This window comes from Talpa europaea, assembly GCF_964194135.1.
Source record: "Talpa europaea genome assembly, chromosome: 11".
In the NCBI taxonomy this organism is placed as follows: domain Eukaryota; kingdom Metazoa; phylum Chordata; class Mammalia; order Eulipotyphla; family Talpidae; genus Talpa; species Talpa europaea.
In genome coordinates, this window is record NC_140078.1 from 70511544 (window position 1) to 70532855 (window position 21312).

A 21312-nucleotide genomic window follows, 5' to 3' on the forward strand; every position below is an offset into this window, starting at 1 on the left:
CCCCCACCCATCGCCCACTTTTCCCACCTCTGCAGGGTACTGGTCCTGGGCTTTAAGGACATGTGGCTCTGAGGAGGGGGCTCTATGAGGCACAGGCAGAGGAGAACCATCTGGAGCAGCAAAGACTGCCAAGGAGCTGATGTCCCTGGAGTGGGAGCCAGGGAACAAGGGGGAGGGGAGTTTGGGTGTAAGCCTGGGCCCCTCACCTGCTTCTGCCTCGGAGGGCTGAGTAGAAAAGGCACTCGCCAAAGAGCCTCATGCCACATACTTCAACCACATGTCTGGGTCAGGCTCGATCCTCAAGTGGCCACATGGGAAATGAGATGCCAAGTCTGGCATCTGAGACAGACTGGGAACAAAGGGGCTTCCTAAGCATCCCCCCATCTACCTTTCTCCCTTGACCTTACACTGCCGCCCCCCTTCTGGAGTGCTGCCCCACTCTAGGGATAGGCAGAGTGGTCATCTGGCTAGTAAGAGGAGAGAAGCCTAGCCTAGGGCTAGCCGACTTCACCTGGCTCGCTGGGCCTCTTTGTTTCCCAAGGCTTTCTAGGCAGACCCCTTTTTCCTCAAGGGGGTGGGGCTTCTGGTTTCCCACACTCTGTCACCCTCCCCCACCCCAGGTCACTGGGGGCTATGATGTGTGGGGTTGCCTTGGCAACGAAGTGGGGGCAGGGCACCTAGGGCATGGAGCAGGACTATGGAAGCCACCAAGAAGGTGGGGGGCCCTGATCCATCGGGCCCCCAGGCCCACCCCTCAGCCAGCAGTCCCCTCAGAGAGCCCCAGGGACCATGGATGAACTCAGGATCCTTATGCTTCAAGCCGGGGTTATCATTGTCCACCGAGGCCATCTCTGATGGGGCCTGTGGCCCAGCCCCTGATCCCACTCAACAGTTGCTCCGGGACCCTGCTGAGGTTAATTCCCAGTGTAGCTGTGAGCAGGCCTCCCAGCATTCCCTGAGACTCTCCTCCAGTAGCCTGTTTCCAAGCCCCATCGTGGGAGCCCATCCGCATCTCATCGTGGAGAGCGAGAACTTGGCCCTACCCATGTGCACGCGCGGTGACAGCAGCAGTGACACAGCCCAGCACAGATCCTGCCGCTCCCGGTTTCAGGTGCATCTTGGGGGGCAGAGCAATGCTCCAGCTAAGGTCCTGGTGGGCTGGGGCAAAGGCCCCTGCAACACTGATGAGATAGTCCCCCTGGGCACCAGGAAGAGCCGGTGGCTACCCTATTTCCTTCCAGGGGAGAATGACCCAACTGCAGCCCAACCTCCTCTTCCAGCTCCAGCCCAAGATCAGGACCAGGGCAAGTGCTCATGTTTGGCTCAGTGTCCTCCAACACCAACTCAGGCAAATACTCCAGCTCTGCATACAACCCCAATGCCAGCAGCAGTTGAAACTTACTCCTGTAGCCCTGACCACCTGGCTGAATCTGTCATCAAGGCATCAAATTCCCAAGACCTCCTACTCAGGAAGTATGATGACCAGTGGTCAATCCTCTTGGATCCTTCCAAAGTGGTCAGACCATGCCAGAACAAAGTGAATTTCTGTTCTCAGGAGGAGCCTCCTGTTCCACAGTCCACTCCAGCAGAGTGCCCAGACCATGCCCAGGATTTCGAAGTTGCCAGAAGTCAGGTGTTACCCACGCAGCCTGAGAATCCAGCGGAGAAGGCACTGACCTATACCTCCAGGCCAGCTAGCCCAACACAAGTCTCAGTACCTCCAGGCACCCCTGAGCTTCAGAGGAATAGCTCGGGGATCAGTATCTCTCAGCCAGACCAGCAGCCCTTCAGTGTTTGCAACAACACCTGCTCCAATGTACCTGCCCATCAAGCAACCTGCCACAAGCAGTCCCCAGTCCAGGTTCCCAAGGAAGCCATGCAGATCCCTCTCTCCAGTGCCCCTACCTGCCAGCGTGAGGATGCTGTGGAAGACCATGTACTGGTGTTTGATATGGCCACGGGCAACACCAGGATGGGGCTGCTGTGTCATGACCCCACGGGCTCACGGGCAGTGCTGGTGGGCGTTACGCCCAGCCACCCACCCATCAATGTCCCAGAAAATATGTCCCTGTCCACCCAGCCAATGGTCACGCCCATCCTATCCCCTAACAGTGGTCACTCCAGCTTGTGGTCCACCTCACCCATAATCTCCAGTCCTGTGCCCTCCAGCCTCTCATCTGGCAGCTACCGAGAAGTGTCCCTGCTTCCAAAGGAGGCCAGGCTCAACCTGGAGACACAGGATTCTTCTGGTATTGAGACACCCATCAGGATTGGAATGCTCACTGGGTCTGTCCCAATGGGAATGCCCCTCCAATTTGGTGAGGGGATACGGTGCCAAGTCCATGACCCTGGGTGGTCTAAACCTGATGCTGAAAACACTGAACCTAGTCACACCATCCAGCTTCTGGATGCCTCCAAGATGCAGGATGCCTCCATGGTTGAGGCCAAGAAACTGCAGGGAATGAGCTCAAAGCAGACTCCAGAGCCTTCTATGTCACCTAAAATCCAGGAGGCACTCAAATCCCTGTTCCAGGAGGATACTGGCAGCCACAACTGGAAAAAGGTCATGATTGCTCACCCTAACAACCCTGAGGCTAAAGGTGCTGAACTAACCCACCACTGCTGCCCTCCGTCACTGGTTGAGCAGCACCACCTTGCAGGGAAGACTCGCACTGCCAGACAGCCCCCTCCAAAAGATCAACCCCCCTCTTCTCAACAGCCCCCCTCCTCTAAGCAGTGCCTCCTTCCTGATTATCCCCATCTCACTGGGATCCCTCTTGCCAGGAAGCTTTCTCTCACTGGGCAGATTCCCTTTTCCCAAGAACACCCCATCACCAAAGAGCACTCCCTCTTAAGGGAGCCAATCCAGGCCTCTACTCTGTGCCAGGAAGGTGAGCCCATGGGCCGACCTACCAATGTGGGGGTACTTCGGGTGCCCCTAGCCCCTGAGGACACTTGTGTCTGTGTGAACAGAGGAAAGGTCGGCATCAGAGATGCTCAAAGCTCCAATACACATCAGCTCTCATGGCAACCTAGCAACACCCCCAGAGCCCAGGAGGAGCCGCTGTCCCTGATCACATTCACCACACCTAGCCCTAGCTGCAAGGTCTTGCCCATGGCTATGGTGGACACTGACCCCCAGAATGTCCGGTTCAAGCTGAAAGCTGAGGACATTACAAACTCATCAGTGGTTGCACAACTTGGCCTGCTCCGCGGGGCCTGCTATGAACTGGTGTCTCCCACAGATGTTCTGCCAGTGCAGTCCCCAGTGCTCTGTCGCCATTCACTGGGTCCTTATCAGGACATGGCAGCTGTGGTGATAGACACAGGCACAGGCTTCACCAAATGTGGACTGGCTGGAGAGGACCATGTCCTCAGTGTAGTCCCTTCACGTGTCCAACTGCTGCAGCACCCGGTCCAGGGTCAGCCCCGGTATGCCGTGCCTGAGAACCGAGATGGCTCCCATTCGATGTTAAATCGAGGCGTGGTCTCTGACTGGGATGCCCTGGAAGTGCTGTGGCAGCACCTGTTTTACTGCAGGCTGGGTGTGCAGCCAGAGGAGCTGGCTGTGCTGGTGGCCGACTCTCCCATCTCACCCCGCACCAACCGGGAAAAGGTGGCTGAAATACTCTTTGAGCGTTTCCATGTGCCAGCCATGCAGACAGTTCATCAAGCCCTATTGGCCCTCTATGCCTACGGGCGCACCACTGGGCTGGTGCTGGGCAGTGGCTATGGCACCTCCTATGTGGCGCCCATCCTCACTGGGGATCTTGCCCCACTTGACACTTATCGGCTGGATGTGGCTGGTTGTGACCTCACGGAATACTTGTCTCAGCTGTTGCTGGCAGGCGGCCACTCACCGCCAAAGGCAGGACTGGTCAACCAGATTAAAGAGGCCTGCTGCTATGTGGCCATGGATATGGCAGCTGAGATGGCCCGCACTCAGGCCCAGGCCCGGGTGGAGTTTGTGCTTCCAGACAAGCAGGTCATCACCTTGGGCTCTGAGCGCTTCTGTTGCCCTGAGGCTCTCTTCCAACCCAGTCTGCTAGGACTCAACCAGCCTGGCCTCCCACAACTAGCCCTCCTAAGCATTAGCCGGCTTGAGGCTAAGCAGCAGGAGCAGCTGCTGGCCAATGTGGTGCTGGAGGGGGGCAGCACTTTGGTGAGTGGCTTTCCTGAGCGCCTGAGACGGGAGTTGGGCCCTCATGCCACTGTGCTGGGCTCTCCTCACCGTGCAGTTGCTGCTTGGCTTGGAGGTTCCATCATGGCATCCCGGGACTCCTTCCAGAACCTGTGGCTCAGCCGCCGTGAGTACGAGGAGGAGGGCCCATGGGCCATCTACAAGTATCAACTATGAGCACATAAAAGCTCTGGTTCTGCTTACTTTGAGCACTGTGGCATGTTTTAGACACAGGGTGGTGCAGGGGTCAGGGGTGGGGGTCCTGGTACTCCCAAGGCATACCTGGTCTCTGCACATTGGAACTTGGTGGGCCATGGCAATCCCATCTTTTCAGAGAACCCCAGAACCCCTTGGCTGGCATTGGCTCTGGTCTAGCCTGACCTTTAGTGCACCCCAAGGGCAACCACAGAGAGTGGCTGCTGTGGGTTTTGCCCCGTTGCCCTGGTGACAAGTGCAATTACCCTTGATTGCCAGCTGGTTGCCATGGCAATTTCAAACATAATGTAATAACCCACACAGCCTGGAGTGAGTCATGAAGGGGGGCAGCCCCCTCCCCTAGCTCCCGAGGAAAAGACTGCTTGCCCTCCCCCATCTTGGGCCCTCTACGGGGGGCTAAGGCCAGTAGCATGGACAATAGCTTAATAGTTCCAAAGATGGATGGGACCCTGGAGCATTTGTTGTCCCCAAGGGAGGGTCCCTATCAGACTGGGCTTCTTGGGGGAGCTGGCCTGGTAATGTGGGTACTTCCTAAAGCCTGAACCTTGGCTGGAGTTTTATGCTGCGTTGCATGGGTGTCTGCTGGGTAAGTGAGAATATGAGGGTATGACAGTGCTTGGCCTTTGGTGCCCTGGGGCAGGGAGTCAGGATGATGGGAGAGTTAAGTCCTGGATCCTGGGGAAGAGGTACAACCTGAGCTGGGGGATGGCTCTGTGGATACGCAGGTTCATACCTTATCCTCCTCCCTGACTGTTTAGCTCCAGTGGTTCAGAACTATTAACTTTGGGTTACCTTCTCAGCCTCCCAGCCCTAGCCGTCCCTGCCCACAGGGCGGCCAGCATACAGGCCTTCTCGAGAGACCCTCACAGCAGCTACTGGGAAATGCCAATGCCAACTCCTCCTGCATAGTTTGCCAAACTCTTCCCTGGACTGAAGGGCGCCCTGCCATTCCTCTGGCCAGGGGGTGGGGGATAGGTGGCTAGAAGTATTGGTCCCTGACCTTGTCCAGCTCTAAATAGTTGGGGTAGGTATAAAGTTCTGTGTTGGCCCAGCTCGTGACCTGGAATAGTTGAGAGGATGGTATTCAGTTGGTGTTGCTACTTTCTGCCCACAGAGCAGCTGGAGGTTGAAACTGAAACACTGAACTTGGCCCTACTCTGCTTGTGCCTCCCTAGGATAAACCATGTTCCAGTCCCAACTCTGGGTACCCATCACATACCTGAGCATGAGTCTTTCCCAAGTGGAGATTAGAAATATGCCATGAAGTAGGGTCATCACGGCCCCTACCTGCCCTGGGTGTATGGTCCAACCTCTTCCCATTTTCTACTCTCACACCCTGACACAGCCTTCACAATCCTGACGCTTGTGTCAGGCAGGAAGGGAACTGGCAGTACCAGGGACCAGAGGTTCCAGGAACCAGCCACAGTGTCCATATGCACATGCGAGCCAGCTTGCTGGGTTATGCATATGATGTAGACACACATGCCTCTGGGCACCACTGCACACACTGCTATTGTCATCTCCTTCAGCATAAGAGCACGTGCATGTGCATGCACTCACACACGCACACGTGCACACATATCCTGCCACGTGCTTTCACCCACAGGCACATGGAATGTGCACAGGACCAAGAAGAGATATAGCACTGCCAGCAGCATGCAGAGCTCTCGTGAGCCACCTCTTCCCCTGCCTCTGAATCCCCCACTTCAGCTTCTCCTTGGCCTCATGCCTGGATAGCCATAACCTTCAGGTAAGACAGAAATGTGTATGACAAATTGGGTCGGGGGTTCAGGAAACCATGGCTTAGCTACACCAAACAACTCAGAGAATCATTGTGTCAAGGACAGTGGGCAGGCAACAGGAAGGAATGAGTACCAGGCCATCATTCACTCTGCAGACACAAACTGAGCATACTGAGATGAGCCTCAGGCTCTGCCCTGCAGATGCCCAGCCTTCCAGGAGATTCCTATCCTGTGATGGGGTTGGTGTCATGACTGAGACTACCCAGAGCCCAGAAAGCCCAGAGGTGGCATCAGTATGGCCTGGAAGAGCAAGGGAAGGATGTAAAGGCCTGCTTGACACCCACTGTGAAGGAAGATATCGAGGGGCCCGTTTAAACAGTCATTTCCCAGGTTAGCCTTCCAAATCAAGCCCCAGCTTCCTCCCTTGGGCAGCCCCTCCTGTCAGCCCCCATGGGGAGCCAGCCACACAGGGGAGACTGACTCAACATGGCCAAGCGTTTAGTGATGATCCCACCCAAAATGGGGTCAGAGGCTTACAGGGAGGGTCAGGGTGGAACCCAGCTTCAGACATCAAGAAGCTGATGTCTGGCCTTCAGATACCAGCCTCAGGATTTGCGGGGGTGGGATGGGGTGGGGTAAACATTGGGTCCATGTGCCTCCCTGACAAGGAACAGAGAAATGACCAAGGACTTTCTTCAGAGCTTCTTCCTGGCAGTTTTTATCCTCCTGTAGTCAGAGGCCAGATTTGATAGGGCAACTTGGTGCTAGAGTTCTCCTGTCTTCCCATATCCCAGTCCAGGCCACTGATGGCGACGCTGTTCACCAAGTGTTTGGGGTTGATTAAACTGGGAGGAAAGCAGAAGCCACACCATGTCATAGGTGACTTTTTATAACTTTGAAAAATTCAGTTCCACATAAGAGGCTGAAGACTCCTGTGGCTGAGACTTGGGGGTGGGAAGTATTTTGGCCTTGCAGAATCGGAGGCCTTGCACAATAGGTGGGTCTGCCACCATAGTCTGGTGGCTCCACTAACCACTGTACACACACTCCGGTGGCTAGGAGATGTCAGTCTATAGTGCAATTTGTCCCAGCGACTTGCTTCTTCTAAGTGGGTGCCGCCCTTTGGGTCAGATTTTAGTTGCTGGGCAGAGCCCAGGTGCCCTGCAGACTACTATCCGCCAAGGCATTCCTGTGCAGTTCCAGGTCTAAGGCTTTCCTGTCACACCTTCTACTCCCCACCCCCTAAAATGGGATAGAAAAGCCCCTCCGTCCCGTTCGCCCTGTCAGTCCGAGGGCGTAAGGGAGTTTTGAGGGCCAGGCCAGTGCTCACCGACTCCACTGGCCGAGCCTCTCTGCCCGCCTTCAAGCAGGATCCGGCCTCAGGCTCCTCCAGGGTTGGGGCGGAGCGGGTAGAGCGAGGCCCCGCCCCCAGCCCGCCCCCGGCCCGGGGTGCGAATCCGGTGCCTGCAAGCGGCGGGAGATGCTGGAGGTTCGCGAGCCGGAGCGGCTGCAGCTGGCGCCGCGTCTGCCCCTCGTGCCCGGAGCTGATTCTGCCCTCCGCCCCCGGAGCCCTCGGCGCCCCACTGAACCCGCGATCGCTTCCTCCCTGTGACGGACCGGCGCTGCAGGTGCGGGGCGGGCGGGTCTGGTGGGCGCCCCGGAATGTACGCTGCGGGGGTCTTGAGGGATTGGGTCTGTAGAGCTCGAGGTTCCGGGCGCCGAGTGCGCGGGGGCGCCGCTAGGGTCTGGGGGCCCCGCGAGGGCAGAGCACGCGGGGTCTACAGGTCTGGGGGTCGGCGTGCGGGCTGGGGCTAAAGTTCCCAATCTCCGCAGACGGCTCGGGGGTCCCAGGGGACGCCTGCGGGCCTCAAGTCCAGGAGAATCTCCCTTTCTGGCTCCCCCTCGACCCTCTTCTCCTTGGGCTCCTAATTGTGAAAACATGAATCCTCGAATGAACATCCGTGGTGCCTCTTGGGGGTAGGGGCGGAGGGTGAGCCGTCTCTTCTGACTCCCAGAGCCGCCTCCAGCCCCTCCCAGCTGCCCCCGGCCCCCTCCCTCCCCTTAAGCAGTCACTAATTTCCATGACAACGGAGAGTTCTTTATGGGCGACAACCTGAAGGGGGCTGGGCGGGGCTGCCGCGGGGTGGGGGAGGAGGCTTCTAGACCCTGGGGACCCGAAGACCCCTGCCGAGATCGAGCTTCCTAAGCTGAACGGGGGGGCCAGCTGGGGGCCCAGGGCACCGACCCAACGCTGCGCGGTGGGGGTGGGGGACGCACATGTTTCTGTGCGGGGCTTGGTGCTCACACGTGTGCCTTCCGCATGTGTGTTGCTGTGCCAGCGGGGGCGAGTCAGCAGCACTGGGGAAGGGGGTCAGGGTGGCACCACGGTAGGGAACGGGGTCCTTGGGTGGGGGGAGCTTGCGGGGTAGACAATGAGGGAGTGAGTTTCTGCCTTCCCAGTCTGTGGTATCTGGCAGAGACCCTGGGCTCTCCCAGCCCCCCACAGCGTCTCCAAACTGCTTTTGTCCGCACCTCCTAGGCTAGGCTTTCTTCTCCAGATCCCTCCTAGCAAGCAGGGTCCACTCTCCCTGACCCAGAGCTCAGTCTGCACAACCCAGTCCATCCTGTCACCCTTCAAGCCAAAACCCAGGCTTTGAGCCCCCCAGAACCACCTGCCAAGATCTGCTACCATCCTCCCCACCCCCCTTCCTGGCAGCTTTAGCCACCTGCTGGGCCCCAGTTTCCCCCACTGGGGAATTAGTGTTTCTACTCCCCTGAGTCAGACTGGGTCCTGCGGTGGGGAACAGGTCTCTCTCCCCTTTTACAGCATTTGGCGTGACCCCCAAGTACCACGGGCTGACCTCCCATATCTACTGCTGGCTCTTCTCCCTAGTGCTTGTCCTGGCCACTACTTACTAGTGGGAGGGCATTCTTTGCTTTGGGACAGAGAGCCTATGATTTCTGTCCAGGGAAACTGAGGCATGGTGGGGGCGGGGGTTGTTATCCTGTTTGGGGGTTGCTAAAGGTGCTGTTGCTTGTCCTCCTGACAAGATCCACTGGGGAGGAGGACGGCAATGGCAGGGAATTACACTGGGTTGCAAGAGGGGCCCTGGGAACCCAAGGCCTGGAGAAGACGGCAGATGAGGGGAGCATGGTTGGGGAGTTTAGGCAGTGCTAGGCCAGCTGAGAGGAAGGAGTGTAAAGGGAAGCAGCTAGGTTTCCAAGCTTACTTTCCATCCCCCATGCTTGTGCCTTCCACATGTTGGACCTGCCTTACCTACACTCAGCAACTGGGAGAGGGGCTGAAGCATTGTTCTGACTGAGGGGATTGCAAAGGCTGGCCTCTTCCCCAGGGTGATGGATGTGCTCCTACACCAAGTTCAGGGTGTCTGGAGGATTTAGAGGGTTTAGTCTCTGAGGTCTAGGCACCCGGGGCACTCTTGGTGCAGGTATTCACTGCACTCAGCCTTGGTGGCCTTAGGGCTCTGCTGGGAACCACTTCTCACTTACCCCTCCTGTGATGTGGCACCTGTATCCTTTTTTCTCTGGCCTCTTTGCTACCCTCCTATCACAGCTTCTGTCATTGTCTCTCTGTGCCCCTGCCCCCCTCTCTTTCTTAAAGTTCTCCCAGCTCCCCATCCTTGGATGGGGAGCAGATTTACAGAACATGTGGGGAGCACTGAGCCAACATTCCAGGAGATTCTTGGATAAGGGGTTTGACCAACACCTGTCCCCTCCCCCTCTCCTTGATTTAAATTATTACCATAGCAACTCTTTACTCTGAGGCCTTACCCTGTATTTCCTTTCCTCTACCCACAGGGAAGCAGGGCCCCAGTGGATTCTCCTTCATGGGTTCAAAGATTGGGACCCCAGGTGCCTGGGAGGAGCCAGTTGGCTCTGCTTGTATGTTCTGGAGGCAGAACTGGACTGTGCCCAGCCCAAGGACTAGAGATTCCTGTCCCCCATGAACTATGGACCACTGTTTAGCTGGAGCCTGGGGCCCAGTCAAGGCAACCTATTGCCGAGTTCCTTGTAGCAGTGGGTGTTTGAGATCTCTATATCCCACTCTTTTAATCTCTGGTCCTGCTGGTGAGGCCTTAGCTGTGGGGCTGTTGCAGCAGGAAGCCTAGCCCCAGTCCCTGAGAGAGAACAGGGAAGGGGAGGGGGTGCCTGCAGGCTGGTGTTCACAGCTGCCACTAAATCGGGAGGTGTTGCCCACAGTTGTTGGCAGGCAGCTGGAGGCCTCCTGGGCCCCTCCTGGTCTCCCTAGGTTTACTGCAAGCTCTGGAGCCCCACATGGCTGAGGACCAGTGCAACAAGAAATTCCTATATATTTTGACAACAAAAGTTGGAACCTGAACCAGCTGACTCCAATAGAGAAGGGAATGGGACTCCAATGTGGAACCTCTGGGTCTTTAGGCCTCTGTCCCACTTGGGCTTCCTAGGCTAACGCTTGCCTAAGGCTGCAGTAGGGAACCTAGGGCTCCCTTTATCCCTTATAGGCAGAGGACCCCTTAGGGTTGCCTGAGGCTCAATTGTCTGAACCCAAGCAGTAACTGGAGTGCTTGACCCTCAGGCCAGCTGGAGGGTAGCAGCAGTGCCAGGCCTTGCACTTCCTCCAGGCTCCCTTTGGACAGCCCCTGCACACACCTTTCAGTTTCTTTGCAGAGAATGTAAAGAGCTGTGTATCTGCTGTGGAACTCCTATACCATCCCATGACCCAGTGTGAACTGGGGGCAGAACTCAGGTCCTGTGTTGCTGGGAGAACTCTCAGCATTGGATGTTGGGTCCCAGCTATCTGGGCCCTGGGGTTGAGAAATGCAAACCCCTTTCTACCTGGCCTTCCACAGTTCTTGAAGCTGTACTTTGACTGGTCCTCCCAGTTTTGGGGCCAGCTCCCCGCCCCCCACCCCCCACCCCTGTTGCAAGCAGGTACCAGGGGCTTGGTGCACACACCAGGGCAGCCTCCAAGGCAGCAGCAGTGGATAGCAGATGGTGAAGTGGGTTGGGGAGGAGGGCGCCATGGCACTACTTGGAAGCAACCACCCTCCTCTCTGCCCTGGGGCCAGACTGGGGGCAAGTCAGTGCAGTTAGAGTGGTGAGGAGAAGCAGTGATTGACTGAGATCAGAGCAGTCTTGGTCGGGGAGGCAGATATGTCCTTGCCCTACCCATGAGGCTTCAGGACATAGCTCCAAGCTCATGGGACTGTGCACAAAGACCATGGCAGAGACAGACCCCCAAGACCAGCCCTGGGTCCCTGTGGGCATGCATATTCATGGCTGAAACCTGGGCCAAGATCAGGGACAGGCACACACAAAACCTCCCACGCCACGCAGCAGAGCAGGGAGCTATTGGGGTGGGGTGCGGTGGGGGGAGGTGGTGGAGATAGTAAAAGATATCTTAGAGAAGGGCCATTTTGAGTCTGGCCTTGGAGCGGCGGGATTGTTTTAGACAATGTGTCGCACAAACCGCCTTAAAATGTCAGAAATCCCAATGAAAGAAGAGATTCGGTCCTGGTCTCAGCACCTAGTTCACGTGGAAGCTGCTCCACAGGGAGGCCAAGATAGGCAATGCCCTTGTCAGTGCCCACACTTCCTGCCATTGAGTGGACACAGAGGAGCTGCGAGTCACCTGTTGTTGGACGTTTAGGTAGTGCTGATTTTTTTATGTTATAAATAACTCTGCCGTGACAAATAGGATGCTTGCTGATGGGAAGCTTTGGGGGAAGGGCATTCCCACTAAAGGGAATGGTGTAAGCAAAGCAACGGAGCTGGGACACAGATCCCTCCCAGGCCTCCCAGGGGACCTGTAGACTGAGGTACCACCCTCCCACCCAGTATGTGGCCCTTAGATCCCAGACTGCGAAGGAAACCCCTGTACAGCAGAGTCACTGAGGGGACTGATGCAGGCCCCCTCCCCCCGACTGTTAGGGCATGAAGATGGGTGGCCGGGAGTGGTGGGTGGCTGTGCCTCTGCTCTCAGCTGTGAGAGTGGGATTCCAGACACATGCTCCTCCCCAGCAGACGCAGGAGCAGGGCTTGTGACCATGGTGGCAAAGACACGCAGTCAGGGAGAATCTTCAAAGCTTCTCTTGTTTGCTTCTGCAGTGCCGCAAGAAAAGATGGTTTAAGCCCTGGCTTAAATCGCACTGATGAAATGCGTTTGCATTCCCTGAACCCGAGTACCCCAGATGAGGGAAGGATGGAATTTGTTTCCTAATACAAACGGCAAATTTGAGGGAGTACTTCCAGGACTGTAACGCCTGGGTAGTGGGTAGCCTCTACCTGGGAGGAAGCAAGCAGTAGCCAGGGATGACCATGGGGCTTATGTGGATGTTGGCCTTTGACCCTGACTGGCAGAGTTCCTCTGACCAAAGCTGCTTCCTCTGGGGGTAGCTTTCTCTTCCCCTCTACTACTCTGTGGCTGTGAGTCACTCCAGGTAGGGGAACATCTAGGTAGCCCCAGCACAGCGAGTGCTGACTGTCAGCAGAGGCAGAGCAGCTTGAGTGCAGCCTCAGTGCAGAGCCTGCTGTGTCCCTGGCGTCACACTGACCAGGAGTATGGTGGCAGACTCTGGGTAGCATTTGCAAAGTTCCAGACACTATCACAAACTCCTTTCCCAAAGTTTACCTCTGAACAAGGGCCTCAAGTGCCTTTTTCTTTGGGCGCCGGAACCAATACACCTAGCACCACAGGTGCAGACTGGGCTGGCAGGGTTGCAGACCAGTGGGACTCCGTGCCCCAGATACCAAAGTGCTGAAAGCTGAATGCATAAGTTGCATGTGGTCACCCTTGTGTCTGGAATACCTACTCATGATCAGGGGCCTCTCCTCTCGACCTGGGTGCCAAGGCCCCCCAGGGGCCCTGGAAGTGAGGCACTGGGCGGGCCTGCTTTGCCTTTTTGGACCATTACTCCTGCCTATATCCATTTTGGCAAATCCTTCCCCTCTAAAGCCAGCCCTAATGCTGCTTCTTCCTTAAAGCCTTTCCTTGCTTCTCCATCCAGACGGGGATCTCCCTCTGAGGAATCCCCCAGCACTATACCTGAACACAATATTTATAAAACCAAGGAAAGTTATCAAAGTAAAAATTCTACCAGACAATTCATGAACAAATATAAATCTGCCCCTCTGATACCCAATTTTTTGCCCCAAATAAAACTCTTATTCTCTTTGGTGTCCTTCCCAAAAAGAGATTGTGAGTGTACAGCAGTATATAAATTTTTAAAAATTTACCCAATAGCAGCACCCTTTACCCACCATTCTGTTCCTTGTTTTTCAACTTAATAATGTCTCAGAGGTCTTCCTACAGCAGCACATTTTGATCTCCTTTACTCATCCTAGTAACTACCAAGTATTCTTCACAGATGGTCATACTTTTTATTAACAGTTTTTTGGTGAAATATAAAAAAAAAATCTAGGAATGTGCCCAAAACTTGTATGTTTTTACAAATTATTATAAAACCAAGTTATTGTAAAACCACCACCCCTGTTCTGAAGTAGGATCTGCAAAACCCCCTCCTTCTACCCCAATACACACAACATACACACACACACAAACACACAAGTCCTGACCCAATCACAATTCTTCTTCTCTTAGAAAGACTTCTGGTGCTTATTTCCTAGCTTTTCTTTATAGTTTTGCTAGTATGTTTATATCCTCTATCCTCAAACCAGTACAGGTTAGGTCTGCCTGTTTTGAACTCTCCAGCAGTAGAATCACACTACTTGTGTTCCTTTGTGTCTTTGACTCAGTATTGTTTGTGAGAGTCACTGTGTGGTTGGGCAGAGCTGTAGCTCCTTCATGTATATTGTTGTGTCATATGCCATTGTATGACTGCACCACATCTGCTCTTTAATAGATATTTGGGCTGTTTGCAATGTGAATGTTGCCACTGTGAGCATTCTGATCTGAGTGCCCTAATGCACAAGTAGATATATTTCTGTGGGGCATATATTTAGCAGAGCAGTTGCTGGATCACAGGTTATGTTCAATTTCAGTAGTTTTACCAAACTGTTTTCCAAAGAGGAGACTTACCCTCCACCAGCAGTGCTCATTCTCCACTTTTCCAACATTTGTTATCTTCAGAGTTTTAGAGATGATGGGTGGGTAGTTATAGCCACCCATATAACTATATATAGTTATATATCTGATGGGTGGGTAGTTATAGCCCCTGTCATGTGAAATTGTATCTGAAATATAAAGAAATCACTTGATAAATCTTTTTTTGAGTGTATGTAATGCAAAACGATTTCCTTTTTTTTTTTTTTTTAAGATTTATTTATTTATGCATCCAAGAACTGGGGTTCAGGCCAGAGGTGTGGGGGGTGAGAGGATTCACCAGGGACAGAGTGGGGAGCAGAACAGGCAGATTGACTGAAATACACTGCTGAGGGGAGCAGCGGGCAAGTCAGGAGAGGTCTGCTGCACATGTGGGTCTCCTCCCTGGCTGGGGATCGAACTCGTGCTTCAGTGGCTGCAGACAGCTTCATAGGCTGTGTCTTAATCCCTTGCGCTACCAGGGAGGCCCAGAATGATTTCTTGCTATGCCATTTTTCATGTTCTAGTTCAGATGGCCATGCTGAGTGGCTGGAGGTGTGGCTAGAAAAGCAGGGGTAGGACGCTGAGCACCCTTATGTCCTTCCAGTGTAGTGTCTGCCTCCGGCTTGACCTAAGCCAAGTTGGGGGTCTCCCAGAGGTAACTTCTGTCTTGTGGGGACACGTGGGGCATGGTATAGCTGAGCAGACCTCATCTTGCCCGTAGCTCAGAGCCCGGCAATGCCGTTTGGGTGTGTGACTCTGGGCGACAAGAAGAACTACAACCAGCCATCGGAGGTGACTGACAGATATGATTTGGGACAGGTCATCAAGACGTGAGTGCTGGGTCTGGTGGGCAACGGTGGGTGGGTGAGGGCTGGGGAAATGGGAGTGGAGTGCAGCCCACACTGAGGCCAGGACTGAATGGAATGCCTGCTGCCTGCAGTGAGGAGTTCTGTGAGATCTTCCGGGCCAAGGACAAAACAACAGGCAAACTGCACACCTGCAAGAAGTTCCAGAAGCGGGATGGCCGCAAGGTGCGGAAGGCAGCCAAGAACGAGATAGGCATCCTCAAGATGTAAGTGTGAGGCCTGGGGATGGCGTCGGGTGGGAGGTGGCAGGGAAGGACTTCAAGGGCAGGTGGTCTCAAGCAGTACCAACCTCTGGCAAGTGAGTCTGTAGTTGCCCACAGTGGCAACCAGAGACTGCCTTAGAGGTTCACCCAGCCCTAGCTATTGCTCCTCTCTGTTCCCAGGGTAAAACACCCCAATATCCTGCAACTGGTGGATGTGTTTGTGACCCGCAAAGAGTATTTCATCTTCCTGGAGCTGTGAGTTTGGGTCTGGGGTCCCAGGATTCCTCAGTCCCCAGGGCCTTTACCTGCTCTACCCTCTGCATCCAGGGAAAGCCCCCTTTCTGGACCCTTGGGGTCCCAGGTCCCTGTGTCTTGACCAGCCAGCTGCCTGGTGTAAGCAGCCTGCCCAAGTGCTCCTGCCCCACCCCCGAACCTGCCCACGCCGGGCTCAGGGGCTGGTGTCCCTCAGGGCCACGGGGAGGGAGGTGTTTGACTGGATCCTGGACCAGGGCTACTACTCGGAGCGAGACACGAGCAACGTTGTGCGGCAGGTCCTGGAGGCCGTGGCCTACCTGCACTCACTCAAGATCGTGCACAGGAACCTCAAGGTGAGGCCAGGAATTAGGTCAAAGGGTCATCTGGCAGCTGCCTGGTCTGGGGTGGGTAGCGCTTTGGTCCAGACTCTGAGGTTCTTATGGACTCTTCCTCTGCCCTCCTCTTCAATCCCCAACCCCTCCCACTCCCCGCCCCAACATGCCATTCGTGACTGGAGCAGCTGGAGAACCTGGTTTACTACAACCGACTGAAGAACTCAAAGATTGTCATCAGTGACTTCCACCTGGCTAAGCTGGAGAATGGTCTCATCAAGGAGCCGTGTGGAACCCCGGAGTACCTGGGCAAGCAGTGGGTGGGAGCGGCAGGGTGGGAGAAAGCCTTCAAGGTGTAGCTCTGAGTAGGGGAGAAGGAGGTTCCCATTCCAGGAAGCGGGTATGAGTACTACCAGATCTGATACTGACTCGTAGATGGATGCTGTGTTTACAGCCCCGGAGGTGGTTGGCCGGCAGCGGTATGGACGCCCTGTGGACTGCTGGGCCATTGGAGTCATCATGTACATCCTGTGAGTGAGTGGGTGGGCAAATGGGCTTACAGTCAAGCTGGAGGGGACCTGTGTCCAGCGCCTTCCTGGTAAACCTGTCCTGGGCCCCCTTACAGGCTTTCAGGGAACCCACCTTTCTATGAGGAGGTGGAAGAGGACGACTATGAGAACCATGACAAGAATCTCTTTCGCAAGATCCTGGCTGGAGACTATGAGTTTGACTCTCCATACTGGGATGACATTTCCCAGGCAGGTGAGGAGAGGCTCAGTATGTGGGCAGAATAAAGGGTTGGTGTTGGGGACCTGTTCTCAGCCTCCTCTGTGGAGCTCTGTTCCTACTCCCCAGCCCATTCATCACCTCTAGACATTGAGATGGACTGCCTATGCCTAGCCTCTCCCTGGTTTTGTCCCCAGCCAAAGACCTGGTCACGAGGCTGATGGAGGTGGAGCAAGACCAGAGGATCACTGCAGAAGAGGCCATCTCCCACGAGTGGTAAGCATGGCCTGGGGAGGATGGAGGGAGAGGCTAGGGTTCCCTTGGCCTCTGTCCTCACACTCAGCAGCCCCATCCTTGAAGCCTTGAGTGGGAGATCCTAGAAATCCCTTGATCTTACATGGAAAAGACTGGGCAGAGTTTGCATGAAGGCCCCCTCACATCCAGACGTGCTTGCACCCTTTCCAGGATTTCTGGCAATGCTGCTTCTGATAAGAACATCAAGGATGGTGTCTGTGCCCAGATTGAAAAGAACTTTGCCAGAGCTAAGTGGAAGGTAAGGATCCAAATGGCTCCCTTTCCTGGACTGATCCCAAGTAGTCTTGGCACTCACAGACTTTTGCCTGCATCACACCCCTATAGCCACGCACAGGCTTTTCTCCAGCCATCAGGTATGGCTCTGGCCACTGTCATTACCTCAGCCCATTTGCTGAGCAGCTTGGTCCTTTGAGTTCTTCTTGGGGTGGCCAGGGGCAGCCGGGACATCATGGAATGGTCTGGGTTTGAACTTTGCAAATGAATGGATCCAGCTTCTGTAAGCCTCACTTTGAGCCTCTCCTTTCAGAAAGCTGTCCGAGTGACGACCCTCATGAAACGGCTCCGGGCACCAGAGCAGTCCAATGCAGCTGCAGCCCAGTCTGCCCCAGCCACAGACACTGCCACCCCTGGGGCTGCAGGTGGGGCCACAGCTGCAAGTGGAGCTGCCCCAGTGCTTGGGGGCAGTGCCACCCCAGCCACAGCAGGTGACGCTGCTCTTGCCACAAAGAGTGATAATGCAGCTCCTGCAGACCGTAGTGCCACCCCAGCCACAGATGGCAGTACCACCCCGGCCACTGATGGGAGTGTCACCCCAGCCACAGATGGGAGCATTACCCCAGCCACTGATGGGAGTGTCACTCCAGCCACCGACAGGAGTGCTACTCCAGCCACTGATGGGAGAGCCACACCAGCCACGGAAGAGAGCACCGTGCTTACCACCCAAAGCAGTGCCACACCAGCCACCAAGGCAGCTGCCATCCCTGAGCCGGCTTTGGCCCAGCCGGACAGCTCAGCCCCAGAGGGCACAACAGGCCAGGCTCCACCCACTAGTAAAGGGGAAGAGGCTGCTGGCTCTGCCCAGGAGTCTCGGAGGGAGGAGGCCAGCTGAGTGGGCAGGCTGGTGGGGGAGGGGGGAAGAGGGAAGAGGGATGGGCAGGAGGGTGGGGAAATGGATGAGGGGCTTCTCACTGTACATAGATTCACTGGCATGATGCCCTCGCTCCCCCCTGCCCATGCCTCCCAGTGCGGGGCATGCCTGGGGGCCACAGGAGAGCAGTCTTATCTCCTGTGTGTATGTGTGTGAGTGGTGGGCAGGCCAGAGGCAGGGTTGGCCCAGCCCCTGCATGGATTCCTTGTGGCTTTTCTGTCTACTGCTAGCTTCACCAGTTTCTGTTCCTTGTGGGATGCTGCTCTAGGGATATTCAGGAGGTCCCCGCTTTCCCTTTCCCTTGCCTCCAATTCCCCCAGGCAGGCCCTGAAGGTCCCATCCTCTCCCAGGCCCTAAATTTGGGTGGCCTTGCCCTGAGAGCTGGTCCTCCAGCGAGGCTCTGTCAGTGGTCTTAGGCTCTGGCACATAAAGGTGTGTGCCTATGGGAAGATATGTTGACTGCTCTAGTAGACACAGGCTGGTATAGAGAATGCAAAGATCTAGGGCACTCTGCTTTAAGACAAGACTGGTCACATGGCTGGGAGCACTCATTGGTAGCCTTGGGGGTCCTCGGAAGTGGAAGAGAATGAATGAGAGGGCAGAGTTTGCCATCTTTGCCCCTGGGCAGTCCTTCCCATGACCCTTGTATTATTTCTTGCCTCCTGAGTCCTGCAGCGGGTTGCCCTGTGCCCTCAGCTTCATGAGCTTATAAGAAGGAGGAGCAATTAGCATGTGGCTATGAGAACAGGGAGGGCAGAGTGTAGGCCCAGCATTTAGTGTGCCAGCCTAGCTGGGCCCTTACTCTGAGCCAGACAGGGAAGGCTGATCCCCTTTTGCTTGTCCCAGATGTCCCGCATTGGGCTCAATCCACAGTTCTCTCTATCCAGGGGTCTGGCACATGGCTGTGTCCCATAGTCTGACTTGGGGGTTTGCCCTTCACAGGGGCAGATTCTTGCTCTTCCAGTTCAACAACAAAATAGAAAGGAACCACCTCTATATCTATGGCCCCCTTCCCCCTTTAGGGTAAAGAGATGCCCAGGTGCCTCTAAGCCATGCTGAGTTGTTTTGCTGGGCTGAGGAAGTGAAATAAGTCTCCTTAGTTTCCTGAGGGAGGCTCCTGGCAGGTGCCCTTTGTCAGACCCCACCACAGCCTGGGCAGGCAGCCACACTGGTCCTGGACCTTGCTCAGCACTATGGTGGCAGTTCTGCCCTTTCCCCTGCATGCCTGTGGGTCTGCTCTGATGTATGAAGGTCTGTGGGCTGTGTGCCTGCTGAACCTGGCAAATAAATGTCACCCTGCCAAAGCCTCTGGCCACCCTCTTGCCTTTGCTTCCTCTGTCTTACTGGGAAGGGGACCATGGAAGGTAGTGGAGAGGGGAGAAGCTGGGAGTAAGTTCACAGGTAGTTAAGTGGCCATGCTCAGTGCCGTGTGACTCGCTCGGACTGAGTGCACATCATCCTTCCCACAGTGTGTTCCTTCATGGTGGTGATGGGGTTCCTCTGGACTCAAAAATCTATGTGGGTGTTGGGTGTGCTAAGGAATAACCTCTGGGCTGCTGTTCTAACAGTTCTGTTGAGTAAGGAACCCTTGTCCTGACTCAGGCATTGAACTGGAACCCACCAAGGGCCAATTACCATAGCTCTTGCCCATGGCCAAAGTGGGCTTCTCTGGGCCAGGGAGAGGGTGCAGGGTGGGTATTGCACAAAGGCTCTATGCTAGCCGTTAGTGTTGATTCTTCCTGCTTGTGAACAACATCTGTGCTTTCCACAATAGACCCCAAAGGACTTCACTCTGGGTCTCCTTTGGCTGGAACAGATTAGCTTTATGTTATAGGGTTCTAAAAAATTTCTTCTGGAGAGGGGGAAATAATGCTGCTAAAATAGTAAGCCTGAACACGTTGGGAAGACTTTATAGCCCAGAGGGCCCAGATGAATTCACCAGAGATCCTGCCCTTAATTAGATAGCAGATAGTCACAATAACTTCTCCATGTGTTTTTTTTTTTTTTTAAAGGAAACAAAGTTTTCTGGGCATAGGAAATTTCCTTGACAATGTTTTGCATCCCATTAGTTAACATTAATTCTCACTGACGGTAAATACAATCCTTTTTCAGTGGAATAAATCCAGATACTTATGGGAAAAACTTTTTTTTTCAAAAAGGGATTTTGTTGGGCCTCCCTGGTGGCGCAAGGGGTTAAGCACCGCACTATGAAGCAATCCACAATCTCTGCAGCACGAGTTCGATCCCCAGCCTTTCCGAGCTGGCCAGAGAGAAACCCACATGGCCCAGCAGACCTCTCCTGTCTCACCCACTGCTCCCCTCAGCAGTGTATTTCAGTCAGTCTGCCTGTTCTGTTCCCCACTCTGTCTCTGGTGAATCCTCTCACTTCCTGCATCTCTGGCCTGTACCCCAGCTCTTTTATGCATAAATAAATATTTTTTAAAAAGGGATTTTGTTATACTTAGAACCCATGTATGTACATTAAAAAAGAAAAAGGGTTTGTTAGTCACCGGTCAATTAAGCATCTAAGTCCTCCAAAATTCTAACCCTACTATAGTCCTGAGGCATAACTGATCCTCCGTGGAGCTAAAAAGAGCTAAAGTCGGGGTAATGGCCCTGCGGCCTCCAAACTTAGGAAGTGGCATGCCACGTTTGGATAAAGCCAGGGAGAACCTGGGGTGGTTATCCCCTATGACCATCTTTCTAGGACCACACAGCTGAGGGCTGAGAGGGTGGAGCATTCTTTCGGTCTGAGAAATAGGGGCTGCCAGAGCACTGGGGACCCGCGCTCTGTCGGGATTCGCCCCATTCCCCAAGGGCCACTGTCTTCCCGACCCTCCACAGGTGCAGTGAAGGCTGCTCTGAGAGAATAGGGCTGTGAAGCCCGTTCCCCACCCGCCTTGCACCAAGCTCTGGCTTGGGCTCATAACTCTCTTTGTAGCTCTAGAAAGTGGCCCGGTCGGGGGCACAAAAGCTCGGGGTTGCAATCGAACGCTGCGCCCTTGCGGTAACAGCTAACTGACTTACTAGAAATGGCAGAGAGCTACGGACTGTACCCCGTTCCGCCCCACGATTCTATACGGCCGTCGACCCTTAGGCCACGCCCCCGGGGGCTGTCCAATCCAGACCGACATTCAGGCCCCGCCCCATCGGGTCACTTCCGGCCTACTCCAGGAAGTCGCGCCGTGGAGCCAAATTTGAAGTGAGCGGAGTCGCGGGGCTGCGGCCCCAAAGCTGGACGGGTCGTGGAGTCCTTGATTATCTGGGCTTATCGAGTCCAGTCATC

General features: G+C 55.0%; 2 protein-coding genes across 3 annotated transcripts; both read left to right on the forward strand.

Annotated features, from left to right (window-relative positions):
• Positions 1–697: 697 nt before the first annotated feature.
• Positions 698–4357, forward strand: LOC311180096 (uncharacterized protein; the record flags this gene model as incomplete). The annotated part of the gene is made up of 1 exon (XM_084247760.1): positions 698–4357. One exon carries the CDS (start codon positions 698–700, stop codon positions 4355–4357), a length of 3660 nt encoding a protein of 1219 aa, XP_084103886.1.
• A 6050-nt stretch (positions 4358–10407) lies between these two features.
• CAMKV (CaM kinase like vesicle associated) lies at positions 10408–17987 on the forward strand (the record flags this gene model as incomplete). Of its 2 annotated transcripts, none has more annotated exons than XM_084248386.1 (11): positions 10408–10448; positions 14904–15012; positions 15123–15254; positions 15432–15506; positions 15721–15859; positions 16027–16147; positions 16293–16368; positions 16464–16600; positions 16762–16840; positions 17030–17117; positions 17406–17987. In XM_084248386.1, 10 exons carry the CDS (start codon positions 14918–14920, stop codon positions 17985–17987), a joined length of 1524 nt encoding a protein of 507 aa, XP_084104512.1. The 2 variants fall into 2 exon arrangements, with proteins under 2 accessions (XP_084104512.1, XP_084104511.1); XM_084248385.1 differs by lacking the exon at positions 10408–10448 and having other exon boundaries at positions 14918–15012; positions 17406–17517; positions 17629–17987.
• Between the last annotated feature and the right edge of the window lie 3325 nt (positions 17988–21312).